Raw genomic sequence first — 27,199 nt, 5'->3', positions numbered from 1 at the left:
TTACGCCAGCGGAGGGAGATGCGAAGGGGGCTCCGGCATGAGACTTGTCGCCCTCGAAACTCTTCTGCTCGACCCAAAAAGAAAATAGATCTGAGTGATAAGGGCAAGCAGCAGCTGGGGGAACTTGTTCTGCAGGACATCCAAAGCCTCAGGTAGCGACAGGATCAGACACAAAGCGTTGGTAGCCTGGAGGGACAAGGACAGGAGAACAGCATTCAGCAGAGGACATCGTCAGATCCAGATCTCCCAACTCTCTATGCAGGACGCGACTCAGACCCCTGGTCCATTTCACTCAGTATTGTCTACACTGACTAGCAGTGGCTGTCCAGGGTTCCAGGCGAGGGACACCCCGACATGGAGATGCTGGGGCCCTTTGGCATACAAAGCAGGTGTTCTGCCCCTGAGCCAGGGCTGGGCTCCAGGAGACCCCCCCCCACAGTGATGGACCACTAAGATGCCGCTGGGAAGAACCCCAGAGGCCAGTTATTAAGATGCAACCCTCCCCCCCCAGCCAGAAGCCCCAGCCCCACCCAGCTCCCATTCAAGAACCACCCAGGAGAGAGATACTGAGTGGTTTCGTACCGCTATTGGCATCTGAGAAGTGCTGCGTCGCCTGTACGTGACTTCTGTGTTGGGGTCTTCACCCTGTAGCCTTTTCAGGAGGGGTCTCAGCAGCTTGATGCTGGAGTACGGATCGGAGACCAAGGCCTTCCAGATCGCTGCAGCACTTCTGCAATTTGTCCAAAGAGAATTTTTCCTTTTTCCCTTTCTTAAAAAAAGTCAGGCCTTCTGTATTTCCTTGATATCGCACGTGCATTAGCAAAGAAAGAAACTACTATTCCCCTTTTTGATATGTAACTCGGGGCACAATTTTTTGCAAGTAGGAAACGGAAATATAAATTAAGAAAGCCCACTTAAATTCAGCTCTCCCCATTTCCACTTTGCAGATTTTCATATCCAGTTTTGCCTCTTAAACACCTTTTGCAAATCAATCTCCTCTAATTTTATGTCTTTCTATATGTTATTTCCACCAGTTCATGCATTTGTGTGCCTACGTGTGTGTGTGTGTGTGTGTGTGTGTGTGTGTGTGTGTGCGCGCGCGCTACTTGACTGGAGAACTGCATTGAAAAATTCAGAATAGTGCGAATTTTGAAGGTGGGGGGGGGGAAACCTGGCATGGCTTCCACCTGAATCTTGAACATAGGTTTGATCCACAGTGGGTACTGCTTTTCACAGCGTGGAAGAAAGCCTCATTCCTGCAGAGCAAGCAGTTTCCAGGGGACAAAAAGTTGGCAGCTCTACTTCAAAAACCTGGGAGATGCCCCAGAGTTGGGAAATCTCCATCCATGGCTGATGGGCTGTGGCCTGGCTTGGTGGATCGCAGGTTATGCAGGGCATCTGAGACGCCCTGAGATTTGCAGGCAAAATGGATATCTCCCCCCATATCACACTCATCTCTAAGAGGCCCTTACTCATCACACTCCACTGAGCAGTCCAACAGGCTATCTACGACCGGGTTCAGGCGCTTCGCAGCAAGGTTGACTACAGCTGTGAGTGTCTCATTCTTAGTGTGGGTGTCTGATATTTTGTGGAGATGGTTGTAAATCTCCTTCACAACTATGGGCAGCTGGAAGAAGATAAAAGAAGACCAGGATGAGAAAGTGTGGTGAACCTGAAAGAAAATGAGGGATTTTGGGGGAATGATATATGACAAGATAAAAAAGATGCTCAAAGTGATTATTACCCCCCCCCCGAAAAACAAACAAAACAAAACTGAGATTAAAAACATGGTGGTTGTTTTTTGGAAGCTGAACTGCAGCAGAATGGAAACAGAGGCGCAATCCACAAACGTGGAAATCAATGCCTTCTTACACCCCTAGAAACAAGCTGATTCTACATCCAAAGAGAACGTTTAATTTAGAGGAAACCTGCTTCCCCCTGCCTCCATTTTGAGCCTTACATCTTCCATGTCCACCCCACATTCCTCAAGGAAGGAACTCAGCAGCTTTCCTGAGGCCTGAGAGACGACTCTGTCTTCCACGGTCAGGTTGTCAATCGCCTTCAACACGACTTCGTTGATCTGGCTGGGCGTGAGGTGCTCCCCAAAAGCCTGGCACAAAGAAGAAAGACGAGGAAGTTTTCTTTTGCTCCGCATCTGACCACTTTTCAGTAGTCCAAGGGACAAACCAAGTGAAAGACACATCCACTTTGCCTCAGATGACCCTCAGGGTCCCTTCCAACTCTCCAATTCTGATTCTATTTAAATGTTTATTTAAGTGACTGAAAGATTTCACAACAAACAAAACTAAGAGTCAGGTGACGCCTTCCTATTTTCAATCCCCATCTAAAACTGGTTATGACCTTGGAACATGAAGAGGTACAATCTAAAGTCAGACTAGAAAATAAGACAACTGTTCTTGCAGAAACAGAGAGGGCCAGTAATAGTGGATATCAGTTATATAATCAATCAATGCCAAACGAAGTCAGATTAGGTGGGAACCTGCAGGCTGTGTGTTTATTTCTTAATATACGTCAAAAACATCCACCACAATGTTAGCATAGTCCAGGCTTCCTCAACCTCGGCCCTCCAGATGTTTTGAGACTGCAATTCCCAGCATCCCTGACCACTGGTCCTGCTAGCTAGGGATCATGGGAGTTGTAGGCCAAAAACATCTGGAGGGCCGAGGTTGAGGAAGCCTGGCATAGCCCATTGGCTTGGCAGTGCCTCATGAAACGGGCACCAAATGGGTCAACTTTTCATCCTCTTTTTCTGCCCAAGGTGGCAATGCCTGGTTCTCTCTCCTCCCCATTTCATCCTCATGAGGGAGTTTAGACCGAGAGACCGTGACTGACCCCATGAGTTTCCTGGCTGAGTGGGGATCTGAGCCCTAGGTCTCCCAGCGCCTGGTCAGACTCTCTACCCACTGCACCACACTGCCTCTTCTCGATCCAGAAAAGGTCAGACATGCAGGGAAGCAGCTCTCCTCACCGCAGTGGCCCATCAGATGCACGGCTAGGGCTACTCCACAATTCTCCTGCAGGATCCATTGGCCTGGCAGCTTGCAGCTTGTAATGCATACGGATCTCTATCCAGGGCTCACAGTTGTGGCAGTGCCTGAGTAGTTTGGGGTTGGGATCTATCTGTCTATCTATCTATCTATCTATCTATCTATCTATCTATCTATCTATCTATCTATCGTTTTGTGTAATGTGACCTTTTAGAATACAGTCATACCTCGGTTTACAACCGCTTCAGGTTGCGTTTTTTCAGGTTGCAGACCACTGAAACCCGGAAGTACCACTTTGTGCATGCGCAGAAGTGCTGAATCGCAACCCGCGCATGCGCAAACACGGGTTGCAAATGCTGCGGGTTGCGAACGTGCATCCTGCACGGATCACGTTCGCAACCCAAGCGTCCACTGTAAGTAGAATTTGGCATGCAGTTTAGACCAATGGGTGCTTGGCTTCAAAAAATTTATTCTAATACAATGCATTTCCATATGTTATTTACACTAATATATTCATTTTCTGGACACTTTTAGCTTGCACAATCCTTTTTGTAGACACTGTTTGGCCAGGAAATGGCACTGAAAAACTCAAGGATGTATGAATTTCAAAGGCAGCTTATGTTTCCGTTCTCATATTGTTTCAGGAAGCCTGGATTTGATAGCTTTGGCTTTAAATGTGAACTGCTCTGAATCTCTCCCTCATCCCCTAGAAGGCGTGGGCTGCTAACTGAGAGCTGGCTGCAGTCTCAGCAAGAAACAGTCCAAAAAGCCACACCTACCTTGGCCACGTTGGAGATGTCGGTGTAAAAGATGGCGGGCCCAGGGATGAAGAAGTCTTCTCGGAACCATTTGACCACGTTGCCTTTCCTGTTCTTACGCCTCATCTCCACCTTCTTAGCTAAACGGGGTCAGGGATGGGGATATGCAGGCAAAAGAAGACAGCATTAGTGCTCCCGGCACACAACCTCCAGTTTCCCCACTGCGACCCACAAAAAGATTCTCAATTTCACCTCAAAAATTAGAATTCAGAACTGGGCAAGGTTCAGAAGGGGGCAACCAAAACTCCGGGACATCCAATGAAACTGAAGTTTCAGGATGGTCGCAGCAGTTGGGGGATTTTCCGTTTAGAAAAATGGTGAGGAAGAGGAGATACAATGTATGGCAAGGGGAAAGTGGAGAGAGAGAAAGCTTTCTCTCTCTCCCTCCTAACACAAGAACTCCGGGACCTCCAATGAAACTGAAGTTTCAGGATGGTCCTTCTTCATGCAGTGCACAGTTAAACTTTGGGACTCCCTGCCACAGGAGGCAGTGATGGCCACGGACCAAGATGGCTTTCAAATTCATGGAAGAGAAGGCTACCCATGGCTATTAGCCAGGATGGCTATGCTGGGCCTCCACAGTCAGAGTTCGAATTCTGCTTACTGGTTTCCCAGAGGCATCTGGTCAACCCCTGGGGGAACAGGATGCTGGACTGGGGTGGGCCACTGGTCTGATCCAGGCGGCTTTTCTTGTCTTCTTCAGCAGTGAATCCCTCCCCTCAGACTGACCTCTCGTCTCTGGCCAACGGGGTGTTTGCGTCAGGCCAGTCCTGGCACGAATTCTGGCCCTCCTGAGCTCCCGTCAACCCCAGCAGCAGCCAGCATGGGCAGCACTCAGGGATGATGGGAGTTGGAGCAGCTTCTGGGGGGCTGCAGATCTCCCACCCTGTGGCTTGCAAGAAACACACCCTTTCCCAGCATCGCCCTCACCCATTTTGGCTATCATGATGTAATGGAGATGGTACAAGGCCTCCGCTGACAGCAGGCCAATCTCCTTCACATTGTCTGCGAGGTGGAGGGACAACAGCGCCACCAGCTGTCCAAGAAGGGGGAAATCCTGGGATATCTAGGAGGTGGAGAGAGAGATGCACAGTCAGTCCTCGTCCCACAGAGCCCAGCAAGAGAAAACCGTCTGGCATGCTTTCAGGCGGCAAAGGTGGCAGAGGGGCGCAGGGCAAGAGATCTGTGCTTAGGTGGCCCACCCAAGGCTTGCCCCAGGGCCTTTTCTCCAGCCAGAACTCACTGGAACTCAGTTCTGGCACCTCTCAGGTGGGCGCTGTTGTCATTATAAGAGAATGAGGGAGGTGAGTTCATGGTGAGTCCTGGCACCTCTTTTTCTAGGAAAATAGCACTGGCTGGCACCTTCCCCTGGGATGGCCATGCCACACCGCTTTGGGGAGCAGGGGAAAGTCCATCTAGTTCACACCTGAACTTTCCAAAGCAATACGCCAACCAAGACACAGGTTTTCCTTCAAAATCCAGAAATTTGGCAATGCAGTTCTCCAAACCACCACAACAAAACGCAGACATTACGGGAGAAGGTATACAGAAACGCACAATTCATAAAAGCAACATGCTTGAATCCTGGGTAGACCAAGTCCATTTTTACCTGTCTAGTTTCTGGTACCCCTGGATACACCTTGGCAGCTAGAGACCCAAATATCTTCTAGGGCTAGGCGTGCCTTTTACCAGCTTTGTCTGGTTTGCAAACTATGGCTCTTCCTAGACAGGGATAGCCTGACCATATTCTGCAGTCCATATTTTGGGAACCTCAAGGCTGGATTACTGCAATGTATTCTAGGGGGTCTGCCCTTGAATCTGCTTCACCGGCTCCAGCTCATGCAGAATGCTGTGGCCAGATTGCTGGTGGGGGCCTCGGGCTGAGAACATGGGACACCATTCTTAAAACAGCTGCATTGGCGGCCCATCTATTTCTGAGGCAGCTTCAAGGTCTTTCTAGTCTCCTCCTCCTCGTTTAATCCCCACAACAATCCTGAGAGGTAGGCTAGGCCAAGAGGCAGTCACAGGCCCCCAAGGTCACATTCAATGAGAGTCACTGCTGAGCGGGGGAATTTGAACCCGGGTCTCTCCCAGGTCTCAGACCAACACTCTAACTACTACACCACAGTGTCTTACACAGCATCCATAAAACATTATGTCAGTATAAATGCTAGCCTGTATCCCACCCTGTAACCTGCCTCCATTGAATCTAGATTTACCCTTTCCGGAGAAAATCCGACAAGTTAAAAACAAATTAAAGCAAGTTAAAAAGGAAAATGAAAAAAGACCCATTCACGTTATCTAATCGGAATGATCTGTTATTGTATTCCTGTGTTTTTATATTGTAAACCACCCCTGTGATCTTCAGATGAAGAGCAGTATGGAAATTTAATACATTTAAAAAAACCACAAATATGAAATTGCAGCATTAAGCCTTGGTCACTCACATCAAAGTCCAAATGCTCAGAAACATATTTCATTAGAAAGCTGGTGCTCTTGACAGCTCTTTCGCGCTCATAGATTTTTGTGGAGTCAATCCAGCCATTTGTGTGCTGCGGGAGAGAAATCATCATCATCACATAGAAGGACAACCATTAATCCGGGTCTGCAAATTCACAAAGCTTTGGCTACTGGCTGGATCAATCATGCTGGGACCATAGAGGGGACAAATTTCAAAAAGGGGTTGTTTTGTAAAGGAGAAAGTTTGCTGCAATTTGTTCTACTTCATCATCATCATCATCATCATCATTTTATACCCCACCTTTTTCCCTGACAGGGACTCCAGGCAGCTTACAAACAAAATAAGAACAACTTGAGATATAGAAAAAAGAAGCCATTAAATGAAACACATTGAAGATTAATAGAATTAGAAATTAATTGGCCCTTGGTTTGTTTTTGTTTTACTGTGTATTTTGTGTTCTCATTTTGTATTTTCATGTTGTGAACCACCCTGCGATCTGTCATTTGTGTGTGTGATAATTACAATAATACAACACACACCTCACCACAGCCATAGCCATGGAATGCAGGAAGCATCCTTAGACCAAGCGCAGCCATTGATCCACCAACCTTGGTGTTGGCCACAGGTAATGACTGGCAGTTGCCCTTTGGGGTTTCAGACAGAGAGCCTTTTCCCAGCCCCACCTGGAGATGCTGAGGACTGAACCTGGGACCTTGAGCATGCAAAACAGAAGCTCTGCCCCTGAGCCACGGCCCTTCCCCATATGCTAGCAGGAAAGCAGTTGAAGAAGGAGCAAAAAGGGTTTTCTCTTGTGTGTTTGTGTTTCTTTGTGGCTGATTAGCTGTTCTCCCTGTGCAAAGGTCAGAGGGGGCAGGGTTTCTGTTGAGGAAGGTGATTAGCTGTGGGAGGAGCTTATCAGAGCTAGCAGGGCAGCGGGCAGTTTGATCCATATTTTAGATCTAGGGGAGCTAGTTTCAAACGTTTGTTGGGGGAGACCTAGGTTTTTTGTGGGGGAAATTATTTGTCCTGTCTTCACGCTTTTTATGAAGGAGGACCGCTGCAGCCACCCCCAACGGCACATTCTCAAGATGGAGGGGGAGGGAACAGCTGCTGTCGCCTGCGGTTCCTGCGCAATGTTTGCCATCTTGCCAAAGGTTGCAGGCAGCTTTACCTGCAGCAATTGCATGTTGATTGCCCTCTTAAAAGACAAAGTCCAGCAACTGGAGGAACGTGTAGCTACGCTCCAAAGAATTAGAGAGCTGGAGATCTTCTTGGAAGGATCAGACCACACCGTCTCCATCGAGGAGGAGACAGGGGACTCCCCTGAGAAGGAGGCTAGTTCACCAACACAGGAGCCAGATATATGGAGAAACGTGACTCAGAGAAGTAGGAGGCCCCGAGTTCGTTCTGATTGTTTAGAAATACACAATCGCTTCGAGGTCCTCTCCCCTAGCCTGGAAGACGAAGAGCAGACTCCATTTGAGGATGTCTCCCTCATTTCGGTCGATCAGGTAAATGAAGACGAGCAACAAAGTCAGTCCTCAGGGAATGTGCAGGCGACCTTGGAATGGACAGCTCATGGAAGAACCCCGACCAAACCTAAGAGGAGGCGTGTAGTGGTGATAGGGGATTCCCTACTGAGGGGAACAGAAGCAGTGATTTGTGGGCCTGACAAGATGTCTCGGGAAGTGTGCTGTCTCCCCGGGGCTAAGATCCAAGATGTAACTGAACGTCTGCAAAGAATCATAAAACCCACTGACAAATACCCCTTCCTCTTGGTTCATGTGGGAACCAATGACACTGCAAGCAATAGCCTCCAGAAGATCAAAAGAGACTACGAGGCTCTGGGCAGGAAATTGAAGCAATTAAATGCACAAATTGTCATCTCATCTGTCCTCCCAGTTGAACGACGTGGCCCAGGGAGAGAAGGAAAAATAGTGGAAGTGAACAGCTGGCTTCGCAAATGGTGTAAACAGGAACGGTTTGGATTCTTAGATCACGGACTGCAGTTTCTTGAAGATGGACTTCTGGCAAGCGATGGGCTGCACCTCACAACGGTTGGGAGGAACGTTTTTGCCAAAAATCTCAGAAACCTCATCAGGAGGGCTTTAAACTGACTAATGTGGGGGAGGGAGACAGTGCTCCTGAAGGTAGGAGTCTATCAACTGATGAAGATGATCATCCAAATGTCATAGACCAAATGGAGCAAACAGCACACAGACCTAGTGGTGGGAGGAAAAAATCCTTAAATAAGAGACACGGGGGAATGATTAATGGACTTCAATGTCTGTACACTAATGCGCAAAGCATGGGAAATAAACAAGATGAGCTTGAGCTCTTGGTACAGCAAACTAAATATGACATAATAGGCATCACTGAAACCTGGTGGGATAAGTCCCACGATTGGAATGTAATAATGGGGGGATACAATCTATTTCAGAGAAACAGACCAGACAAGAAAGGAGGAGGAGTGGCGTTATATGTCAGGGATGTGTATACCTGTGAAGAGATCCAAGATTTAGAACCTCAAAGCCAAAGTGAGAGCATTTGGGTCAAAATTAAGGGAGAGAAGAATAACAGAGACCTCATTGTGGGAGTTTACTATAGATCCCCAAGCCAAACGGAGGACATAGATGATGCCTTCCTGGAACAGATGGCCAAGTATGCAAAAGGAAGGGAGATAGTAGTAATGGGGGACTTCAATTACCCAGACATTTGTTGGATGTCAAACTCAGCCAAGAGCATAAGGTCAAACAGATTCCTCACTGGCCTTGCAGACAACTTCATTGTTCAGAAAGTGGGAGAAGCAACAAGAGGAACAGCCATTTTAGATCTGGTCCTAACCAATGTTGATGAGCTGGTTAGTGGGGTAGAAGTGGAAGGATCATTAGGCGCGAGTGATCATGCTCTTCTGAAGTTTACTATACAGCGGAAAGGAGCAGCCAAGCATACTAGGACTCAATTTCTTGATTTTAAGAAAGCCGACTTCATAAAACTTAGGGAAGTGCTGGGTGAGATCCCATGGACAGTAATACTAAAAGGAAAGGGAGTTCATGATGGCTGGGAGTTTGTTAAGAGGGAGATAGTAAAAGCACAACTTCAGGCAATACCAATGAGACGGAATCATGGAAGGTGCCTAAAGAAGCCAGGGTGGCTATCTAAAGAACTTTTAACTGAGTTAAGATTAAAAAAGGATGTGTACAAAAAATGGAAAAGGGGGGAAACCACCAAAGAGGAATTCAAACAAATAGCCAGCACATGTAGACACAAAGTCAGAAGAGCTAAAGCACAGAATGAACTCAGGCTTGCTAGAGAGGTTAAAAGCAACAAAAAAGGCTTCTATGGGTATGTTCGTAGCAAAAGGAAGAACAAAGAAACAGTGGGGTCACTCAGAGGAGAAGATGGTGAAATGCAAACAGGGGACACAGAAAGGGCTGAACTCCTCAATGCCTTCTTTGCCTCAGTCTTCTCCGATAAGGAAAACAATGCCCGACCTGAAGAATTTGGAGCAAATGATTCAGCAAAGGAAACACAGCCCAGAATAACTAAGGAGATAGTACAAGAATACTTGGCTAGTTTAGATGTATTCAAGTCTCCAGGGCCAGATGAACTGCATCCAAGAGTATTAAAAGAACTGGCAGATGTGATCTCAGAACCACTGGCAGTCATCTTTGAGAATTCCTGGAGAACAGGCGAAGTCCCGGCAGACTGGAGGAGGGCAAATGTTGTCCCTATTTTCAAAAAGGGGAAAAGAGAGGACCCAAATAATTACCGCCCAGTCAGTCTGACATCAATACCAGGGAAGATTCTGGAGCAGATCATTAAGCAAACAGTCTGTGCGCACCTAGAAAGGAATGCTGTGATCACCAATAGTCAGCATGGATTTCTGAAAAATAAGTCATGTCAGACTAACCTGATCTCGTTTTTTGACAGAATTACAAGCCTGGTAGATGAAGGGAATGCAGTGGATGTAGCCTACCTTGATTTCAGCAAGGCATTTGACAAGGTGCCCCATGATATTCTTGTAAAGAAACTGGTAAAATGCGGTCTTGACTATGCTACGACTCAGTGGATTTGTAACTGGCTGACTGACCGAACCCAAAGAGTGCTCATCAATGGTTCCTCTTCATCCTGGAGAAGAGTGACTAGTGGGGTGCCACAGGGTTCTGTCTTGGGCCCGGTCTTATTCAACATCTTTATCAACGACTTGGATGATGGACTCAAGGGCATCCTAATCAAATTTGCAGATGACACCAAACTGGGAGGGGTGGCTAACACCCCAGAGGACAGGATCACACTTCAAAACGACCTTGACAGATTAGAGAACTGGGCCAAAACAAACAAGATGAATTTTAACAGGGAGAAATGTAAAGTATTGCACTTGGGCAAAAAAAATGAGAGGCACAAATACAAGATGGGTGACACCTGGCTTGAGAGCAGTACATGTGAAAAGGATCTAGGAGTCTTGGTTGACCACAAACTTGACATGAGCCAACAGTGTGACGCGGCAGCTAAAAAAGCCAATGCAATTCTGGGCTGCATCAATAGGAGTATAGCATCTAGATCAAGGGAAGTAATAGTGCCACTGTATTCTGCTCTGGTCAGACCTCACCTGGAGTACTGTGTCCAGTTCTGGGCACCACAATTCAAGAAGGACACTGACAAACTGGAACGTGTCCAGAGGAGGGCAACCAAAATGGTCAAAGGCCTGGAAACGATGCCTTATGAGGAACGGCTAAGGGAGCTGGGCATGTTTAGCCTGGAGAAGAGGAGGTTAAGGGGTGATATGATAGCCATGTTCAAATATATAAAAGGATGTCACATAGAGGAGGGAGAAAGGTTGTTTTCTGCTGCTCCAGAGAAGCGGACACGGAGCAATGGATCCAAACTACAAGAAAGAAGATTCTACCTAAACATTAGGAAGAACTTCCTGACAGTAAGAGCTGTTCGACAGTGGAATTTGCTGCCAAGGAGTGTGGTGGAGTCTCCTACTTTGGAGGTCTTTAAGCAGAGGCTTGACAACCATATGTCAGGAGTGCTCTGATGGTGTTTCCTGCTTGGCAGGGGGTTGGACTCGATGGCCCTTGTGGTCTCTTCCAACTCTATGATTCTATGATTCTATGCCATCAGCAGAGGACATATCTTTGAAAGGAAACGGATGTGTGCCTTGCACAAGCCTTCCTAGCAGAACAGAGGCCCAGTTCACCATCAGCATCCACAACCAGTGAGTTGGCCACAGACGCCCCCCCCGTGCAATCATTTCAACAGGATCTGCTGCCTCCCCCTGCTCTGACATCTTGGGGGCTCCCTTACCACTAATATATCCTGCAGCGCCTCCAGAGAGGGGGCCTCTGACAGCAAGCTGGTGAGCATGTTGAGGCAGGCGTTGACCGTCTGCTGATAAAAGTCCTGAAAGGAGAGAAGCAAAAGCAGTTAAAAGCTGAAGACCCCCGTGGAAATCCCATGTGCTCTGGAGCCTTCTAGTCCAGCAGCCCCTTTCCACAGGGGCCAAGCAATGACCCAGTGGGAAACCCGCAAGGAAGACGTGAGCTCAACAGTCCCCTCCTTCCTTGGAGGTTTTTAAGCAGAGGTTGGATGACCACCTGTCATGATTCTATGGTTCTGTGCTGACTGGGGCCAATGGCAGCACAGCTGGAGAAGCACACATTCTTCAACTCTATTTCACTGCAAGAACGGAGGCTACAGGGAAGCAGGCAGAGGGCCTTCTCGGTGGTGGGCCCACCCTGTGGAACACCCTCCTATCAGATGTCAGAGAGATACATAATTATACTTCCTTCTGAAGACATCTGAAGGCAGCCCTGCATAGGGAAGCTTTAAATATTTGATGTCTTGCTGTGTTTTAATTTGTTGGAAACCGCCCAGAGTGGCTGGAGTAACCCAATCAGGTGGGCGGCGTATAAACAAACAAGCAAACAAAATTAAATGCAGTGTAGGAGGGAGGCATGAGAGTCACAAAATGCAGGCATGCAGGAATCATTCGTGGATGCATTCTAGCCAAAGGTTAAATGCAGTTAATATTGAAACATGATTACAATCAAAAATATACACCCAAAGTCTCTGGTTGTTACATCATTGTGATGGGCCAAGTGTCTGTGGCAGCGTTATCTGTAGCTTACACGGCCCAGACTCTCTGCCCTCAAATCCTTTAACCTGGCAACCCCATTTTCCTCCATTCATATCCCGAGAAGCAGAAGGTCCAGTCACCTGGCTCTGTGATGATTGTGTGGGACTCCCGGCTTTGAGTTTTGTAAGTTTCAAGGAGGGCAACGAAAACACCTTCTTGGTGCTTTTTTTCACTAGCTCAGACCGAAGCATGGAGTCCATCGGTGGTCTCACGGCACTGAAGAGGAAAGAGAAAGGAGAGGAAATGCTCAGCACCCAGCAGTCCATAAACCTGGTGAGGAAATATGCAGTGTGTCTGGCCAAGTGTATGGCAAGGGAAGGACCAGGAATAGGTGGGGCAGTGAGAAGTTCCTCCCTGTACTTACGTCATGCAGGTGACGGTGATGATGGCGTGGTGCAGGACAGAAATAGAGAAAGATCCCAACGGCTCCTCTTCAATGATTTCCTGTTGTGGGGAAGCACACAGCACGTCAGAGACCTGGAGGCACCATCGCTGCCACCACCACTCCAAGCCCTGACCTGCGCTCTCTCTCCAGCCCAGCCCTCTGGACAGCACCTTTGCAGTTGGCAAGTGGGTCCTCCCAGGGGAGAAGAGTGGGCTTCCTGGATCTGGGAATGAGATCCATCTTTCACCTGGACAGAGCTCTACCTCAGAAGAAGGTAAGATCAGCCTTCTGGACCAGGCCAATAGCCCATCTAGTCCAGCATCCTGTTCTCACAGCGGTGAGAAACCAGGGAGCAGACCATGAGCCCAAGAGCCCTCTCCCCGCCTGGGGCTTCCAGCAACTGATGTTCAGAAACATTGCTTCCTTCCTCTGTGGAGGTAGAACATAGCAATCATGGCTAGGAGCCATGGACAGCCCTCTCCTCCTGGGACAACCTAGCCTCTTTTCCTTAGGCGCTGGTGACATCCTGCTGAGGTTGCCACAATGGAGGGCTGCCTTGCAAGAGGGGTTGGAAACTTGAGCTGGAGCAGAATGTGACCACCCAGAAATTGTTTGGGGCCAGATGCTCAGAACCTGCAACACCGACATTTTACCAGAGCTAGACCTACACAGCTATATATAAAAAAAACGCTCTGGAAAACCCCCCCCAGGAGATTTCTTTTTCTTTTTTCTTTACTCACAATGATGCAGATGGTGAGCTCCACTTTGTGTGGGAAGATGACATGTCCCACATTCGTTTGAACAAGCGCCTCGGTTGTGAGAATGGCTGCCTTCATAAGGCTCTTTTTCAGAGCCTCGTCCTAAAAGGAGAAGGGATTTTATGAAATTGAGATTGAATCCAAATCACAAGGCAACATAAAGCCACACTGACCCTAACCCTAATTCTAATCCTTACCCTAACACGAACCCAACCCTAAAATTAACCCTAAGCCTAACCCAGAAATGGTCTTGTTAGAGAGTAAAATTCATGTTAAATTGCTGTTTTAGGGGTTGTTTTTAAAAGTCTGGAAGTGATTGATCCATTTTGCATTACTTTCTATGGGAAAGTGCTTCTTGGTTTTGGAACGCTTTGGTTTTAGAACGGACTTCCATAATGGATTAAGTTTGAGAACCAAGGTACCACTGTAATACCCCATTTGGTCCTACGTGTGGAGTCAGTATACACCCCAGTCTACAACCCTTCGGTGGATGAAGCCAGAGACCCTGCCCTAGGGCCCAGTCTGAAGGCATGTGGTGCAAGGACCTTGACGGAGCTCAGGAGGTCTGCTCAGTGCCGAGAGAACAAGCAACAGAAGTCCGTGGGAAAATGAGAGCCATACCTTCCTGGTGTTCTGGAATTGGAAGAGGAGCTCTGCCACAATGAGCTCGATGAAGCGCAGGAGGTCTTCAGGCCGCGCCCCAAGAGCCATCTGCCCGTAGCAAAGTATGATGGTGATACTGGCATTCCTCTCCCCTGTATTCTGGAGGGAAAGGGTGGGGAAAGTGAGTTTGGGGCAACACACTCCTGGGTTTCATTTTTCTTGCCTCCTTTGAACAAATCACAGTGAATATTATCCATCCTTTGGGGCGTTTGAAGTAACACTTGATGGACGTTAACTGAAAATGGAAGGAAAAGGTTCTGATCTCCTTCCAGCTGGGTTGGAGGAGGAGAGGAGAGTCAGGGGCACACGACCCCAAGGCCCCCTCAGGTTATGGAACTGTTAGATGTGCACGCAGTTACTATGCCTTTGTAACAATTTGCCTCATTTACAAATATATGGAGGTGAACACAGAGAGTGATACTCAACTATGCTTTGCTTCAAGTAGACCGGTTGAAATGAATGGGCCCAACTTAGTCATGTTCATTAAATTCCATGGGTCTACTCTAAAACATAGTGGAATGTGGCCAGCAGGCACTCCCATAAGGCAGATGAACGCTTGCCCGAGAGCACCCCATTTTCAAAAGCTGGTTGCAGATGAAACCTCTCTCCTCTTTCTCTCTGCCTCTCCCAACCTGCCGACTGCCTTCTCTCTTGGGTTTTGCTCCCTGCCCTCAGTTGGAGAGGTGTCCCCTCTTCCAAACACTAAGAGGTTCTTCATTCAAAACTTTCTGACAGTGGAACACTCTCCCTCAGGAGGTTGTGGACTCTCCTTTGTCGCAGGTTGGAGGACCATCTGTCAGGGATGCTTGAGCTGAGATCCCTGCATTGCAGGGGGTTGGACTAGATGACCCTTGGGGTCCCTTCCAACTCTACAACTCTGTGATTCTATCTTCTATGGTAACCAGGAGACAACCCCCCACCCACCAAAATTAGCTTCCACTATTGAAGAAATGCCAGCCAAGCATCCAACAACCAAGCTAAAAACATGAGTCAGTGCACTTTTGTATTGCTTGTACTTTGGGGATGACCAATGGTTTCTAACGAATCTGTTTGGCTGACTGACTGAGCAAAAGGATCAGATTAGATCTAGGATCTGGAGCCACAGAGACAGGACTGCTGGAGCCCACGTCAGAAGGATGGCTGAGACATACACCCAGAGGAAGTTTCTGGCCTTACATACTGAGAGCATTAGCAGATCTAATTCCTTTATTGGAGTGGTAAGGATCACATCCCTTGAAAAAGAGCATATTTTGAAATGGAGGAGGATTCATTCTCTTCCAACACAGGTCTGTTTTTCTAGATCAGGCATTCCCAAACTCGGCCCTCCAGATGTTTTGGGACTACAACTCCCATCCCTAGCTAACAGGACCAGTGGTCAGGGATGGTGGGAAGTGTAGTCCCAAAACATCTGGAGGGCTGAGTTTGGGGATGCCTGTTCTAGATAATAGGACCCAGAGGCTGTTTCGTATGCTTTGATGTGGATCTAAATAGCAGCTAAGGACCCAATAAATTGAGAGAAAAAGGGAAAAAAGAAATTTTAAAACAAATAATGGAGAATGAGAAGAGATTGGTTACCAGTCCTGAAGATAAAAAAACTAAAATGAATTTTAAAGTGTTACAAGCACAATTTGCAATGACAATAAACAGAGAAGTAGAATGGAGATAAATAAGAAAGAAAAGAAGTTATTTTTATATGCAGTGACAGCAGCAAGAATACTGATGGCCCAGAAATGGAAACAGGAGGAGCTATCTACGATAGAAGAATGGAGAACTAGAATGATGGACTATGCAGAACTGGATAGAATGACTGGAAGGATCCGGAATCGACGAGACGAAAGATTTAAAGAAGATTGGGAAAAGTTTATCCAGTATATGCAAAAACTGAGTGATAATCAAATTACGTTTGTAAGTTTTAAGGAAGCTCTGTGAGGGGAAATGGTTAAAATGGCAGAAATGTGTTAAAAGTAATAAAGGGAAGGAATTGCAGACAAATTGAGGGAAGTCAAAAAGAGAAGTAAGATTTAATTAAGATGTATGGAGTGTATGAATTTGTTTTTTGTATTTGAAAACCAATAAAAATATAATATATATATATAAAAAATAGCAGTAAGGACCCAATCTGCCAGGATCTTCTCAACCTGGTACCCTTCAGATATTGTTGTGCTACAACTCCCATCGTGTCTAACCATTGGCCATGCTGTCTGGGGCTGATGGGAGTTCCAGTTCAAAACACACAGATGGGGAAGGGGCACCAGGTTGGGGATGGCTGAGCTACACTCTTGCAATGCTCCTTCCTCATTTGACACCCTTACCTCAGACATCTCAATCTTCCTTGCAATGACTGCATGGCCGAAATCACGCAGCGCCATCAGCATCTGATATAAATGGCAGTATGAAGCCACACCGACAGCCTCAGAAATTCCCTAGGGAGAATGATGCACGTGTTATAAGGAAAAAACTGCTCCTTTTCCCTTATGGGGTACCCAAGAGCCCATAGAGTCCTTTTGCAGGTTCTCTATCGGTAGGAGAAAATAACAGGCCAACCAGAGAATCTTGAGAAGCAAAGCAGCTAGTAAGCCTGATTTTTATGAACTGTTGCAACAGGGTGCTCACAACCACACGCAGGAGGCAGGAGGGACCCCAAACAATGACACGCAAGACATTTTGAATTTGCCCACCCTGGAGCCCAAGACCTGCCCCCCCCCAATACATCATACATACATCAGAGAAGGGGAGATCTACAACAGAATCCTGTCTGACAGAAAAATGTTGGTGGGGTTACCTGGCTGCTAATGGGTTTACCTGGACAGCCTGGCTATTCTAACTACTTAATTCCTGAGTCCAGGTCACAGGCTTGCCCTATTCATATCTTAAATGTGCCCTTATGGCAGGATTTGTGAGCAAAGAGACAATGGGGAGGTTTTTCTCATTTCCTCCCTCCTTGCAGAGAAACATTTGAGGTCAGTTTGGGAGAGACAAAATGGTTTCAGGACTTTTCCCTGTACTGTTTCAGACATGTGGTATATATATATATATATATATATATATATATATATATATATATATATATATGCTTTCGTAGATTTTCACGGGTACAGGAATGCAGGTTTTGGTGTCTTCGGGTGTCTTCCCGTGTAAGAGTTGGGGTGTCTAGGCGACGTTTCGACGAGGTCTCACTCGTCATCTTCAGGCTGGTGCTTTCGGCTTCTTGTTACTGGAACAGAGCAGGATCTCAGTGTTTGAGTTCCTATAAATACTGTTGAGGGAGTGTGGTGTATAGCCTCCAACGTTCTGGGCAGAGAGGAAGTTCCCAGGTTAGTGTGCCTTTTCTTCTTTTGTTCATTAATTACTTGAGGGATATCTTGAGTGATTTCTTGAGTGATATTCTGAGTACCACTTAGGAGGGTCATTAGGTGTGGATTAGTTGCTAACGCTTTCGTGTCTTGACCTCTTGAGCTTGTGAAGAGTTTTTCTGAGAAGATGGCTGTACTGCAAATAGTTGTGCTCTAGCTTGGCTTCGTGTATAGGGGCGAGCTGTGGTTTTGTGCCCTGTGCCAGCCAGATCTGTGTAGGGATTGCAGGGGGGTGCAGCATCCGGAGGTGCCACTATGGTTTGGCTACTGGATGGTGTCTGTAATTTATCTGTGGAGAGGGTCTGGGTTTGGGTCTGGTGTGGTTGATTGGAGATGGCGTTCTGTGTGCCTCTGGTTCTGGTGTCGGTTTTTGTGGGGAGGGCTAATTTCCAGATGTCTGGCAGGCGGGACGTGTCGTCACGCTTGTTCATGTTGTGAGGGTGTTTCTCTATCTCGATGGCTTCCATGATTATTCTCTTGTGGTGATGTTCCATGTTAAAGAGCAATTTGGAATCTGCAAAATTAATTTCGTGTCCTGTTTCTTTCATGTGTTGGTAAAGAGAGGAAGTTTTTTCTTCTTTTTTGACGGCATTCTTGTGTTCTGCGATACGTGCATTTATTCGTCTGTTTGTTTGTCCAATGTACGTGGCTGGGCAGACTTTGCAGGGTATTTCATAGACCCCTTGGTTTTCTAGCTGGATTTTATCTTTGGGGTTTCTGAGGATATTGGCTATTTTTTGGTTGGTGCAAAAGGCTGTTTTGATATTGTGTTTATGGAGGATTTTGCTAATTTTATCTGTAGTGCCCTTGATATAAGGAAGGAGGGCCATGCCATTGTTTTCTTCTGTGTCTTGGTTTTTGGGGGGTGTTTCTTTTTGGATTAGCTTCGTAACCCTGTTTTGCTGGTATCCGTTGGCGATTAACACATTTGAGAGATTCTGTAACTCAGTTGTCAAGTGGTCTTTGTCAGCCAGGCGTTTGGTTCTGGAGATGAGAGTCTTGGCTACGGAGTTTATTTGTGCAGGGTGGTGGTGTGATTGTGCATGTAAGTAGCGGTTGGTGTGTGTTTTTTTCCGGTAGATAGTGTGTCCTAGGGAGCCATCAGGTTTTTTGTAGATTAGGACGTCAAGGAAGGGAAGTTGGTTGTTGGCTTCTATTTCCATAGTGAATTGTATTTTGGGGTGTAGGCTGTTGAGATGTGTGAGGAAGCTATCTAGTTTTTCCTTCCCGTGTGGCCAAATTACAAAGGTGTCGTCAACATATCTGAGCCAAAGTTTGGGTTTGTGTTCTGACTTGTCTAAAGCATTGGTTTCAAAGTGTTCCATGTACAGATTTGCGATGACCGGAGAGAGGGGTGATCCCATAGGTGCTCCTTCTATCTGTTTGTATCTTTGTCCATTGTGGATGAAGTACGTGTTGGTTAGGCAGTGGTTGGTCAGGTCCAGGATGTATTCGGGGGGATTGTATTTGTTTTGAATGGCTGTCAAGGCTTCATTAATGGGCACTTGTGTGAAGAGAGATACAACATCGAAGCTCACAAGTAGGTCATCGGGATGTAGGTTTTGCTTCTTTATTGTTTCTATGAACTGGAAGGAGTTTGTAACGTGTGAAGCGATAGATTCTGCATAGGGCTGAAGTTGCTTAGCGAGAAATTTAGCGAGATTTTGTAGAGGTGAGCCTATGGAGATTTTGTAGAGGTGAACCCTCAGACCAATAGTCAGCTCCATAGGCTCACCTCTTTATTGTTCATAGAAACAATAAAGAAGCAAAACCTACATCCCGATGACCTACTTGTGAGCTTCGATGTTGTATCTCTCTTCACACAAGTGCCCATTAATGAAGCCTTGACAGCCATTCAAAACAAATACAATCCCCCCGAATACATCCTGGACCTGACCAACCACTGCCTAACCAACACGTACTTCATCCACAATGGACAAAGATACAAACAGATAGAAGGAGCACCTATGGGATCACCCCTCTCTCCGGTCATCGCAAATCTGTACATGGAACACTTTGAAACCAATGCTTTAGACAAGTCAGAACACAAACCCAAACTTTGGCTCAGATATGTTGACGACACCTTTGTAATTTGGCCACACGGGAAGGAAAAACTAGATAGCTTCCTCACACATCTCAACAGCCTACACCCCAAAATACAATTCACTATGGAAATAGAAGCCAACAACCAACTTCCCTTCCTTGACGTCCTAATCTACAAAAAACCTGATGGCTCCCTAGGACACACTATCTACCGGAAAAAAACACACACCAACCGCTACTTACATGCACAATCACACCACCACCCTGCACAAATAAACTCCGTAGCCAAGACTCTCATCTCCAGAACCAAACGCCTGGCTGACAAAGACCACTTGACAACTGAGTTACAGAATCTCTCAAATGTGTTAATCGCCAACGGATACCAGCAAAACAGGGTTACGAAGCTAATCCAAAAAGAAACACCCCCCAAAAACCAAGACACAGAAGAAAACAATGGCATGGCCCTCCTTCCTTATATCAAGGGCACTACAGATAAAATTAGCAAAATCCTCCATAAACACAATATCAAAACAGCCTTTTGCACCAACCAAAAAATAGCCAATATCCTCAGAAACCCCAAAGATAAAATCCAGCTAGAAAACCAAGGGGTCTATGAAATACCCTGCAAAGTCTGCCCAGCCACGTACATTGGACAAACAAACAGACGAATAAATGCACGTATCGCAGAACACAAGAATGCCGTCAAAAAAGAAGAAAAAACTTCCTCTCTTTACCAACACATGAAAGAAACAGGACACGAAATTAATTTTGCAGATTCCAAATTGCTCTTTAACATGGAACATCACCACAAGAGAATAATCATGGAAGCCATCGAGATAGAGAAACACCCTCACAACATGAACAAGCGTGACGACACGTCCCGCCTGCCAGACATCTGGAAATTAGCCCTCCCCACAAAAACCGACACCAGAACCAGAGGCACACAGAACGCCATCTCCAATCAACCACACCAGACCCAAACCCAGACCCTCTCCACAGATAAATTACAGACACCATCCAGTAGCCAAACCATAGTGGCACCTCCGGATGCTGCACCCCCCTGCAATCCCTACACAGATCTGGCTGGCACAGGGCACAAAACCACAGCTCGCCCCTATACACGAAGCCAAGCTAGAGCACAACTATTTGCAGTACAGCCATCTTCTCAGAAAAACTCTTCACAAGCTCAAGAGGTCAAGACACGAAAGCGTTAGCAACTAATCCACACCTAATGACCCTCCTAAGTGGTACTCAGAATATCACTCAAGAAATCACTCAAGATATCCCTCAAGTAATTAATGAACAAAAGAAGAAAAGGCACACTAACCTGGGAACTTCCTCTCTGCCCAGAACGTTGGAGGCTATACACCACACCCCCTCAACAGTATTTATAGGAACTCAAACACTGAGATCCTGCTCTGTTCCAGTAACAAGAAGCCGAAAGCACCAGCCTGAAGATGACGAGTGAGACCTCGTCGAAACGTCGCCTAGACACCCCAACTCTTACACGGGAAGACACCCGAAGACACCAAAACCTGCATATATATATATATATATATATATATATATATATATATATATATATATATATATATTATATATGTGTGTGTGTGTGTGTGTGTGTGTTTGCTTGGTACACTTATTTTATATCTTAGACCTTATAATTCTCATAACACACGTAAATCTGCACTTTCAGAAACAATGTTTGAAACAAAACATTGCTATCTTTCAAAATTTGCACAGGTAATTTTGTGATGCAGTCATCCAACCAATGTTTGAATAAATGTGCTGTATTAGTGGGATCCGCTGGCAAAAACTTGTACATTTGTCAAAACCGTGTAGCACTGCCTAGGACTTTATGGGAACACAGGAATTCACTCACCTCTCTGACTGTTTCCTCTTCAAGAGGCAACTTTAGAAGTAAGTGCAAGTATTGGTGGACTGTATCTTTGTTCCTGGAATCCCGTAGTTTGAGTCCGTAGTATCTATAGAGGACAGTCTAAGGGGTGGGGAAGGTTTGGGTGAGTCACAGTGAGGAGACCACACCAGTTACATAAACTGCTTTTCGAAAACCAAAGAATTTCAATTTCACCTTCTGAAAATGTCAGGTAATGCTAAATAATAATAATAATAATAATAATAATAATAATAATAATAATAATAATAGGTTGCAAGTACTAGACAATTGTTTTAATGATTTGTATGCAATTTGACACACAGTTTACTTACCACACAAAACTAAATTATATTAATTTAACCACAGTATCTTCTGAAATGCTACAACTCTTTAGTACCCCTCATTTGAGGAATTTGAAAGCTGAAGAGTTCAGCATGTCCTAATTGCTCTGCCTCCACAGCTGGAGGCAGGAATGCTTCTGAATACCAGTTGCTGGAAAGCACAGGAGGGGGAAGGCCTCTGTGTTCGAATTTTGCTTTCAAATTTCCCACGGGCATCTGACAGTAAGAGCTGTTTGCCAGTGGAATTTGCTGCCAAGGAGTGTGGTGGAGTCTCCTTCTTTGGAGGTCTTTAAGCAGAGGCTTGACAACCATATGTCAGGAGTGCTCTGATGGTGTTTCCTGCTTGGCAGAGGGTTGGACTCGATGGCCCTTGTGGTCTCTTCCAACTCTAGGATTCTATGATTCTATGATTCTATCTGGTTGGCCACTGTGAGATCAGGATCCTGGACTGTGCAGGCTGCTGGTCTTACCCAGCAGGCTCCTCTTTCGTTCTTACGACACACTTTTGTCCTAGATAAACTGACCCTAGGTTCTTCCCGCTTTTTAAGAAAACTAGTACCTGCACCCGCAGCTTCTTATGGGTCTCCCCACCCACCCTGCGTGACTGAAATTGGGAGAGGGTGTTCTCTTTTCTGGCACCCCACCTACGCCACAGTGGGGCTACCTTTGAAGGTGACCCGGAAACTACAACTAATCCAGAACGCGGCAGCTAGACTGGTGACTGGGAGCGGCCGCAGAGACCACATAACACCGGTCTTGAAAGACCTACATTGGCTCCCAGTACGTTTCCGAGCACAATTCAAAGTGTTGGTGCTGACCTTTAAAGCCCTAAACGGCCTCGGTCCAGTATACCTGAAGGAGCGTCTCCACCTCCATCGTTCTACCCGGACACTGAGGTCCAGCGCCGAGGGCCTTCTGGCGGTTCCCTCACTGCGAGAAGCCAAGTTACAGGGAACCAGGCAGAGGGCCTTCTCGGTAGTGGCGCCCGCCCTGTGGAACGCCCTCCCACCAGATGTCAAAGAGAACAACAACTACCAGGCTTTTAGAAGACATCTGAAGGCAGCCCTGTTTCAGGAAGCTTTTAATGTTTGATGTATTATAGTATTTTAATATTCTTTTGGAAGCCGCCCAGAGTGGCTGGGGAAGCCCAGCCAGATGGGTGGGGTATAAATAATAAATTATTATTATTATTATTATTATTATTATTATTATTATTATTATTATTATTAGTGTTGTTGTTGTTGTTGTTGGTTGCCAAGACAGAGAGAAAACCTGAGCAGCAGGTTGCGTTCAGACGATCTCCTTGTATTCCCTGCGGGGACAGCCAGAAGAGGCAGAGTTGGTCAACTTGCTCAATGAGGGAGACTGCCAAACGCTCTGCCCCCTCTCTTTTCCCAAAGGGGGAAAGGGGGAGCCAACTGCTGTGGACCCTCGGGCTCAGAAGAAACCAGAGTTCTGTCTGCACCAGACATTAGAAGCCCCATGAATGATCTTGCTTCCCCCACAGAACCCTTGTTCAAAGCTCCTTAAAATATTAGTGTTAGATCAGGGTTTCCCAAACTTGGGTTTCCAGCTGTTTTTGGACTACAACGCCCATCACTCCTAGCTAGCAGGACCAGTGGTCAGGGACGATGGGAATTGCAGTTCAAAAACAGCTGGAGACCAGATTTTTACGGCCCTCTCTAGCTTGTCCCTCAGGGCCTGAGTGTGCTAAGCAGGAGAGGGGGGACGACCTCCCACGCTCCTTGAAGAAAATGTTTTGCTGGAAGTTCACCCTTCCCACAGGAGGTCATTCCAGGTGAATTGTGTTCATGTTCAAGCCAAATAACCAAAAGAGGGAAAGGTGGAGGTTTTGCTTGCTGACGCTTACTGAGGAAGCCTGCACTCTGATTGGCTTGGTAGTTCTGAGGGAGCTTTGCCTCTGAATGTTTTGTTCAGTGTCTCCCTGCTATGTACAAGGCCTGTGGTAAGAAAGGAAGTAAAACTTCTCTGTTCTTCTTTCCTCAGATTGTATGCTGCCCACCCCACCCCACCCGGTGTCATCTACGATACTCAGAACTTACCTTCTCAGGTCCTGGCTTAGAGGTCTTCTGCTGGCCAGGGACTGCTGCTCTCAGGGACAAGATAGTCGATTTTCTGTGGACACTGGAGGTCTGCTTTTAAAGTCGGAAAGAAAAGGGAATAAAATTAAGAAAAGTGTCGTGTTTTTTTTGTCTAGAGAACAGTTGCCATTTATTTGCCACTTGTCTTCTCTTTAAAAAATATGCATGCCTAGAAATAGACTAGACTAGAAATATCATAATTATCTGTCTATGCATTTCTAACAGTATAACCAAATCAGTAGTTTTTGATATAACTGCAAAAAACAACTCTGAAAATTTATTATTCCCAAAATCTTACTGGCTAGTGATTTGAGTCATGATTTTAAATTGATTTGATTTAAATCAACTCTCCCCTGCATCATAAAGGATGTGGGTGGTGCTGTGGGTAAAACCTCAGCGCCTAGGGCTTGCCGATTGCATGGTCGGTGGTTCGAATCCCCGTGGCGGGGTGAGCTCCCGTTGCTCGGTCCCAGCTCCTGCCCACCTAGCTGTTCGAAAGCACCCCTAAGTGCAAGTAGATAAATAGGTACCGCTTTCTAGCGGGAAGGTAAACGGCGTTTCCGTGTGCTGCGCTGGTGCTGCCTCGCCAGAGCAGCTTCGTCACGCTGGCCACGTGACCCGGAAGTGTCTCCGGACAGCGCTGGCCCCCGGCCTCTTGAGTGAGATGGGCGCGCAACCCTAGAGTCGGACACGACTGGCCCGTACGGGCAGGGGTACCTTTACCTTTAGCCTGCATCACACGCACCTGGGGAGCTGGCTGGAGGTGTTTGAGGATGGTGTCCAAAATTTCCCGCTCATCCATCATCTCCAAAGTTTCCCTAAGCGATCTTCCTCTCAGCAGCTTCTTACTCGCCCACAAGTATCCAAATTTCTCATCTGAGAGTTCTTGAGAAAGAGAAAGAGAAAGAGAGAGGTGAGTATGTGAGGCAGACGAGAGGAAAGGTCAGTTCTTGGTCAGGGGGCTTCCAGTTGCTCCTTCCAGATGGGATTCAATGGCACATCGGCAGAGTCAAGTTGCTCGGCTGAAGCGATTTGCACAATGAACCTACTTCCCAGTGTGGTGTGGAGCCAGTGTGGTGTAGTGGTTAAGAGCGGTAGTCACGTAATCTGGGGAACCGGGTTCGCGTCTCCGCTCCTCCACATGCAGCTGCTGGGTGACCTTGGGCCAGTCACACTTCTCTGAAGTCTCTCAGCCCCACTCACCTCACAGAGTGTTTGTTGTGGGGGAGGAAGGGAAAGGAGAATGTTAGCCGCTTTGAGACTCCTTAAAGGGAGGGAAAGGCGGGATATCAAATCCAAACTCTTCTTCCCGCTCCCCAACAGGCTCCAAATTGGACATTTTTCGTGGTGGGAAAAGTGACAGGGAAACTAGAATGGAAAGCGGGAGCTTGCATTTTCTTGATGCGACATTGTCTCATCTCCCTGCGAATGAATTGGGATGAGCGCTCACTCGCTGACCTCATTCAACATCCCCACAAACTTTGGCAAACGGATCCGGACGAAGGTTCAGGAAGCAGGTCGTGGGAAAGGGGCCACAGAACTCAGTTCCTTGGACCGGCAATGGCAGCCCCAAAGGGTGGCCGCACCATGTCATCTCTGCACGCTTCAAATGGCACCACCTGGACTACATGGAGATGGCAGAGATGACTGGCAGAATCCGAGACCAGGGAGAAGAGTCAGTGGAAGAAGATTGGGGGAAATTTAATATCTATTTGCAGAAATATTGTAAAATTTCTGAATGTTGATGACATTGAAATGAATTGTGGGGGTTCTAGTAACAAGATAAAATCTAAGATTAAACCAACAACAGATAAATTAATGGGCTATGAATTTGCTGAACCAACTTTGAAAAGGGATACAAGAACGGGGGACGCGAGGAAGTCAGGAGAATATGTGAATTTAAGATCTAAAATTAAGAAAGAAGGAATTTTTGTGTTTTTCTTATATGTGCTTTTTCTTTTTACTATCAGTTTCTAACGTACGTATTTTTGTATTTTGTATTTTTATGCTTAATGTGTGTATTGTTGTATTTTGTGTTTTTAGTTTCTTCTTGTCCTTGTCTTTGTATCTTTTCTATATTTTGTAAAATTTAATTAAAAAACTTAAAAAAAACAAAACAAATGGCACCACCTGGTGTCTATCATACTGGGGTAAACTTTCAGGGGAGCGGTCTTTCTGGGGTGGCTGAGGGTCATTTCCAGCCTTCATCAGGGACCTCTTAATGAAAGAGCTCCCCACGGCTCCTAGTACTACTTTGTCGTTGCTCTTCACTGTAAACTCCTGCATATCCAGAATTACAAGACACTTCCCACATGTGTGTACGTTCCATGCACCCTGGACTTCTGCTAGCACAATTGGGCTTCCCCCACCCTCTCTTCTCCCCATATGCCCCCAAGCACCCCCTAATTGGCTCAGGGGTAGGCAGGCGAACCCCCAGAACAAAACATGCAGGGGGGAAAGAGCGGGTAGGTTGTCCCACCAGGAAAGCAGAAATGTCTGAGCAAATGTGGCAATCTGCTTAGCGCTGTGTTGAATTTGTCCCCTTTCACCAAACTGGGAAAAATGGTTTCTGGAAAGTGCAGATAGCAGATGCATGGCATAACTGAGAAGGGATCATAGAACTGTAGCGTTTGAAGGGACCTGCGGGGTCACCTAGTCCAACCCCCAGCAATGCAGAACAGAACAGGGGCAGCCACCTGGAAGTCCCTGCTCCATGTTACACGCCTCTTAAAAAGGAGGGGTGGGGTGGGTGGGACTTGCGCCCAGAGATCAAGGAAACCAAGAGAGACCCCGGCCTCGGATGACGCAGGCCTTGCCAAGGGGAACCCAAAGGGGATCTGGGTCTGCCTACTCACCTGGGAACACTGGCCCAGAATCCTCAGGGCTCTTCTTTTTCCCCAGGGACAAGTGCCGCTGCTGCCTGGAGTCCTGTCTGCTGCTAACTGGCTGAGCAGTGCTGGTCTGACGCTTGACCAGGTCTGGGAAGACTACCGAAGGAGCCTGAGATTTCCTCCTGACCTCCGCATGTGACTGGGAAGGTTTCATCAGCATGGGCAAGAGCTGGGAGGTTCTCTGGCTAGCCGGGTCGTGGGTGGCACTTTGTTGCAGACTAGATGACGGGGCCTCCACCTTGTCCCGCTGCCCCTGGTTGCTCTCCTGGATGTTTTCATTACTTTCCTGGTCCTTCTTTTTCAGGCCCCGGAGCTTATTCAGGAAGGTCGTCAT

The 27,199-nt window shown here is 46.8% G+C and overlaps 1 protein-coding gene and 1 long non-coding RNA gene across 2 annotated transcripts; both read right to left on the bottom strand.

Annotated features, from left to right (window-relative positions):
- Window positions 1-27,199, bottom strand: LOC308579603 (maestro heat-like repeat-containing protein family member 2B; the record flags this gene model as incomplete). Its single annotated transcript, XM_081214188.1, has 13 exons — window positions 1-186; window positions 583-730; window positions 1,473-1,627; window positions 11,601-11,696; window positions 12,513-12,648; window positions 12,797-12,876; window positions 13,558-13,677; window positions 14,197-14,337; window positions 16,551-16,661; window positions 21,517-21,633; window positions 23,936-24,025; window positions 24,720-24,859; window positions 26,830-27,199. The coding sequence occupies 13 exons, from the start codon at window positions 27,197-27,199 to the stop codon at window positions 1-3; spliced, it is 1,890 nt and encodes a 629-aa protein (XP_081070314.1).
- LOC308579606 lies at window positions 2,043-5,436 on the bottom strand. The gene is made up of 3 exons (XR_014004555.1): window positions 4,757-5,436; window positions 3,788-3,906; window positions 2,043-2,110 (listed from the first exon to the last, which is right to left on the bottom strand). It is a non-coding gene; the product is annotated as an uncharacterized lncRNA (long non-coding RNA).

This window comes from Podarcis bocagei (assembly GCF_964188305.1).
Source record: "Podarcis bocagei genome assembly, contig: HAP1_SCAFFOLD_248, whole genome shotgun sequence".
Classification (NCBI taxonomy): domain Eukaryota; kingdom Metazoa; phylum Chordata; class Lepidosauria; order Squamata; family Lacertidae; genus Podarcis; species Podarcis bocagei.
This window is presented reverse-complemented; position numbering and strand designations above follow the sequence as displayed.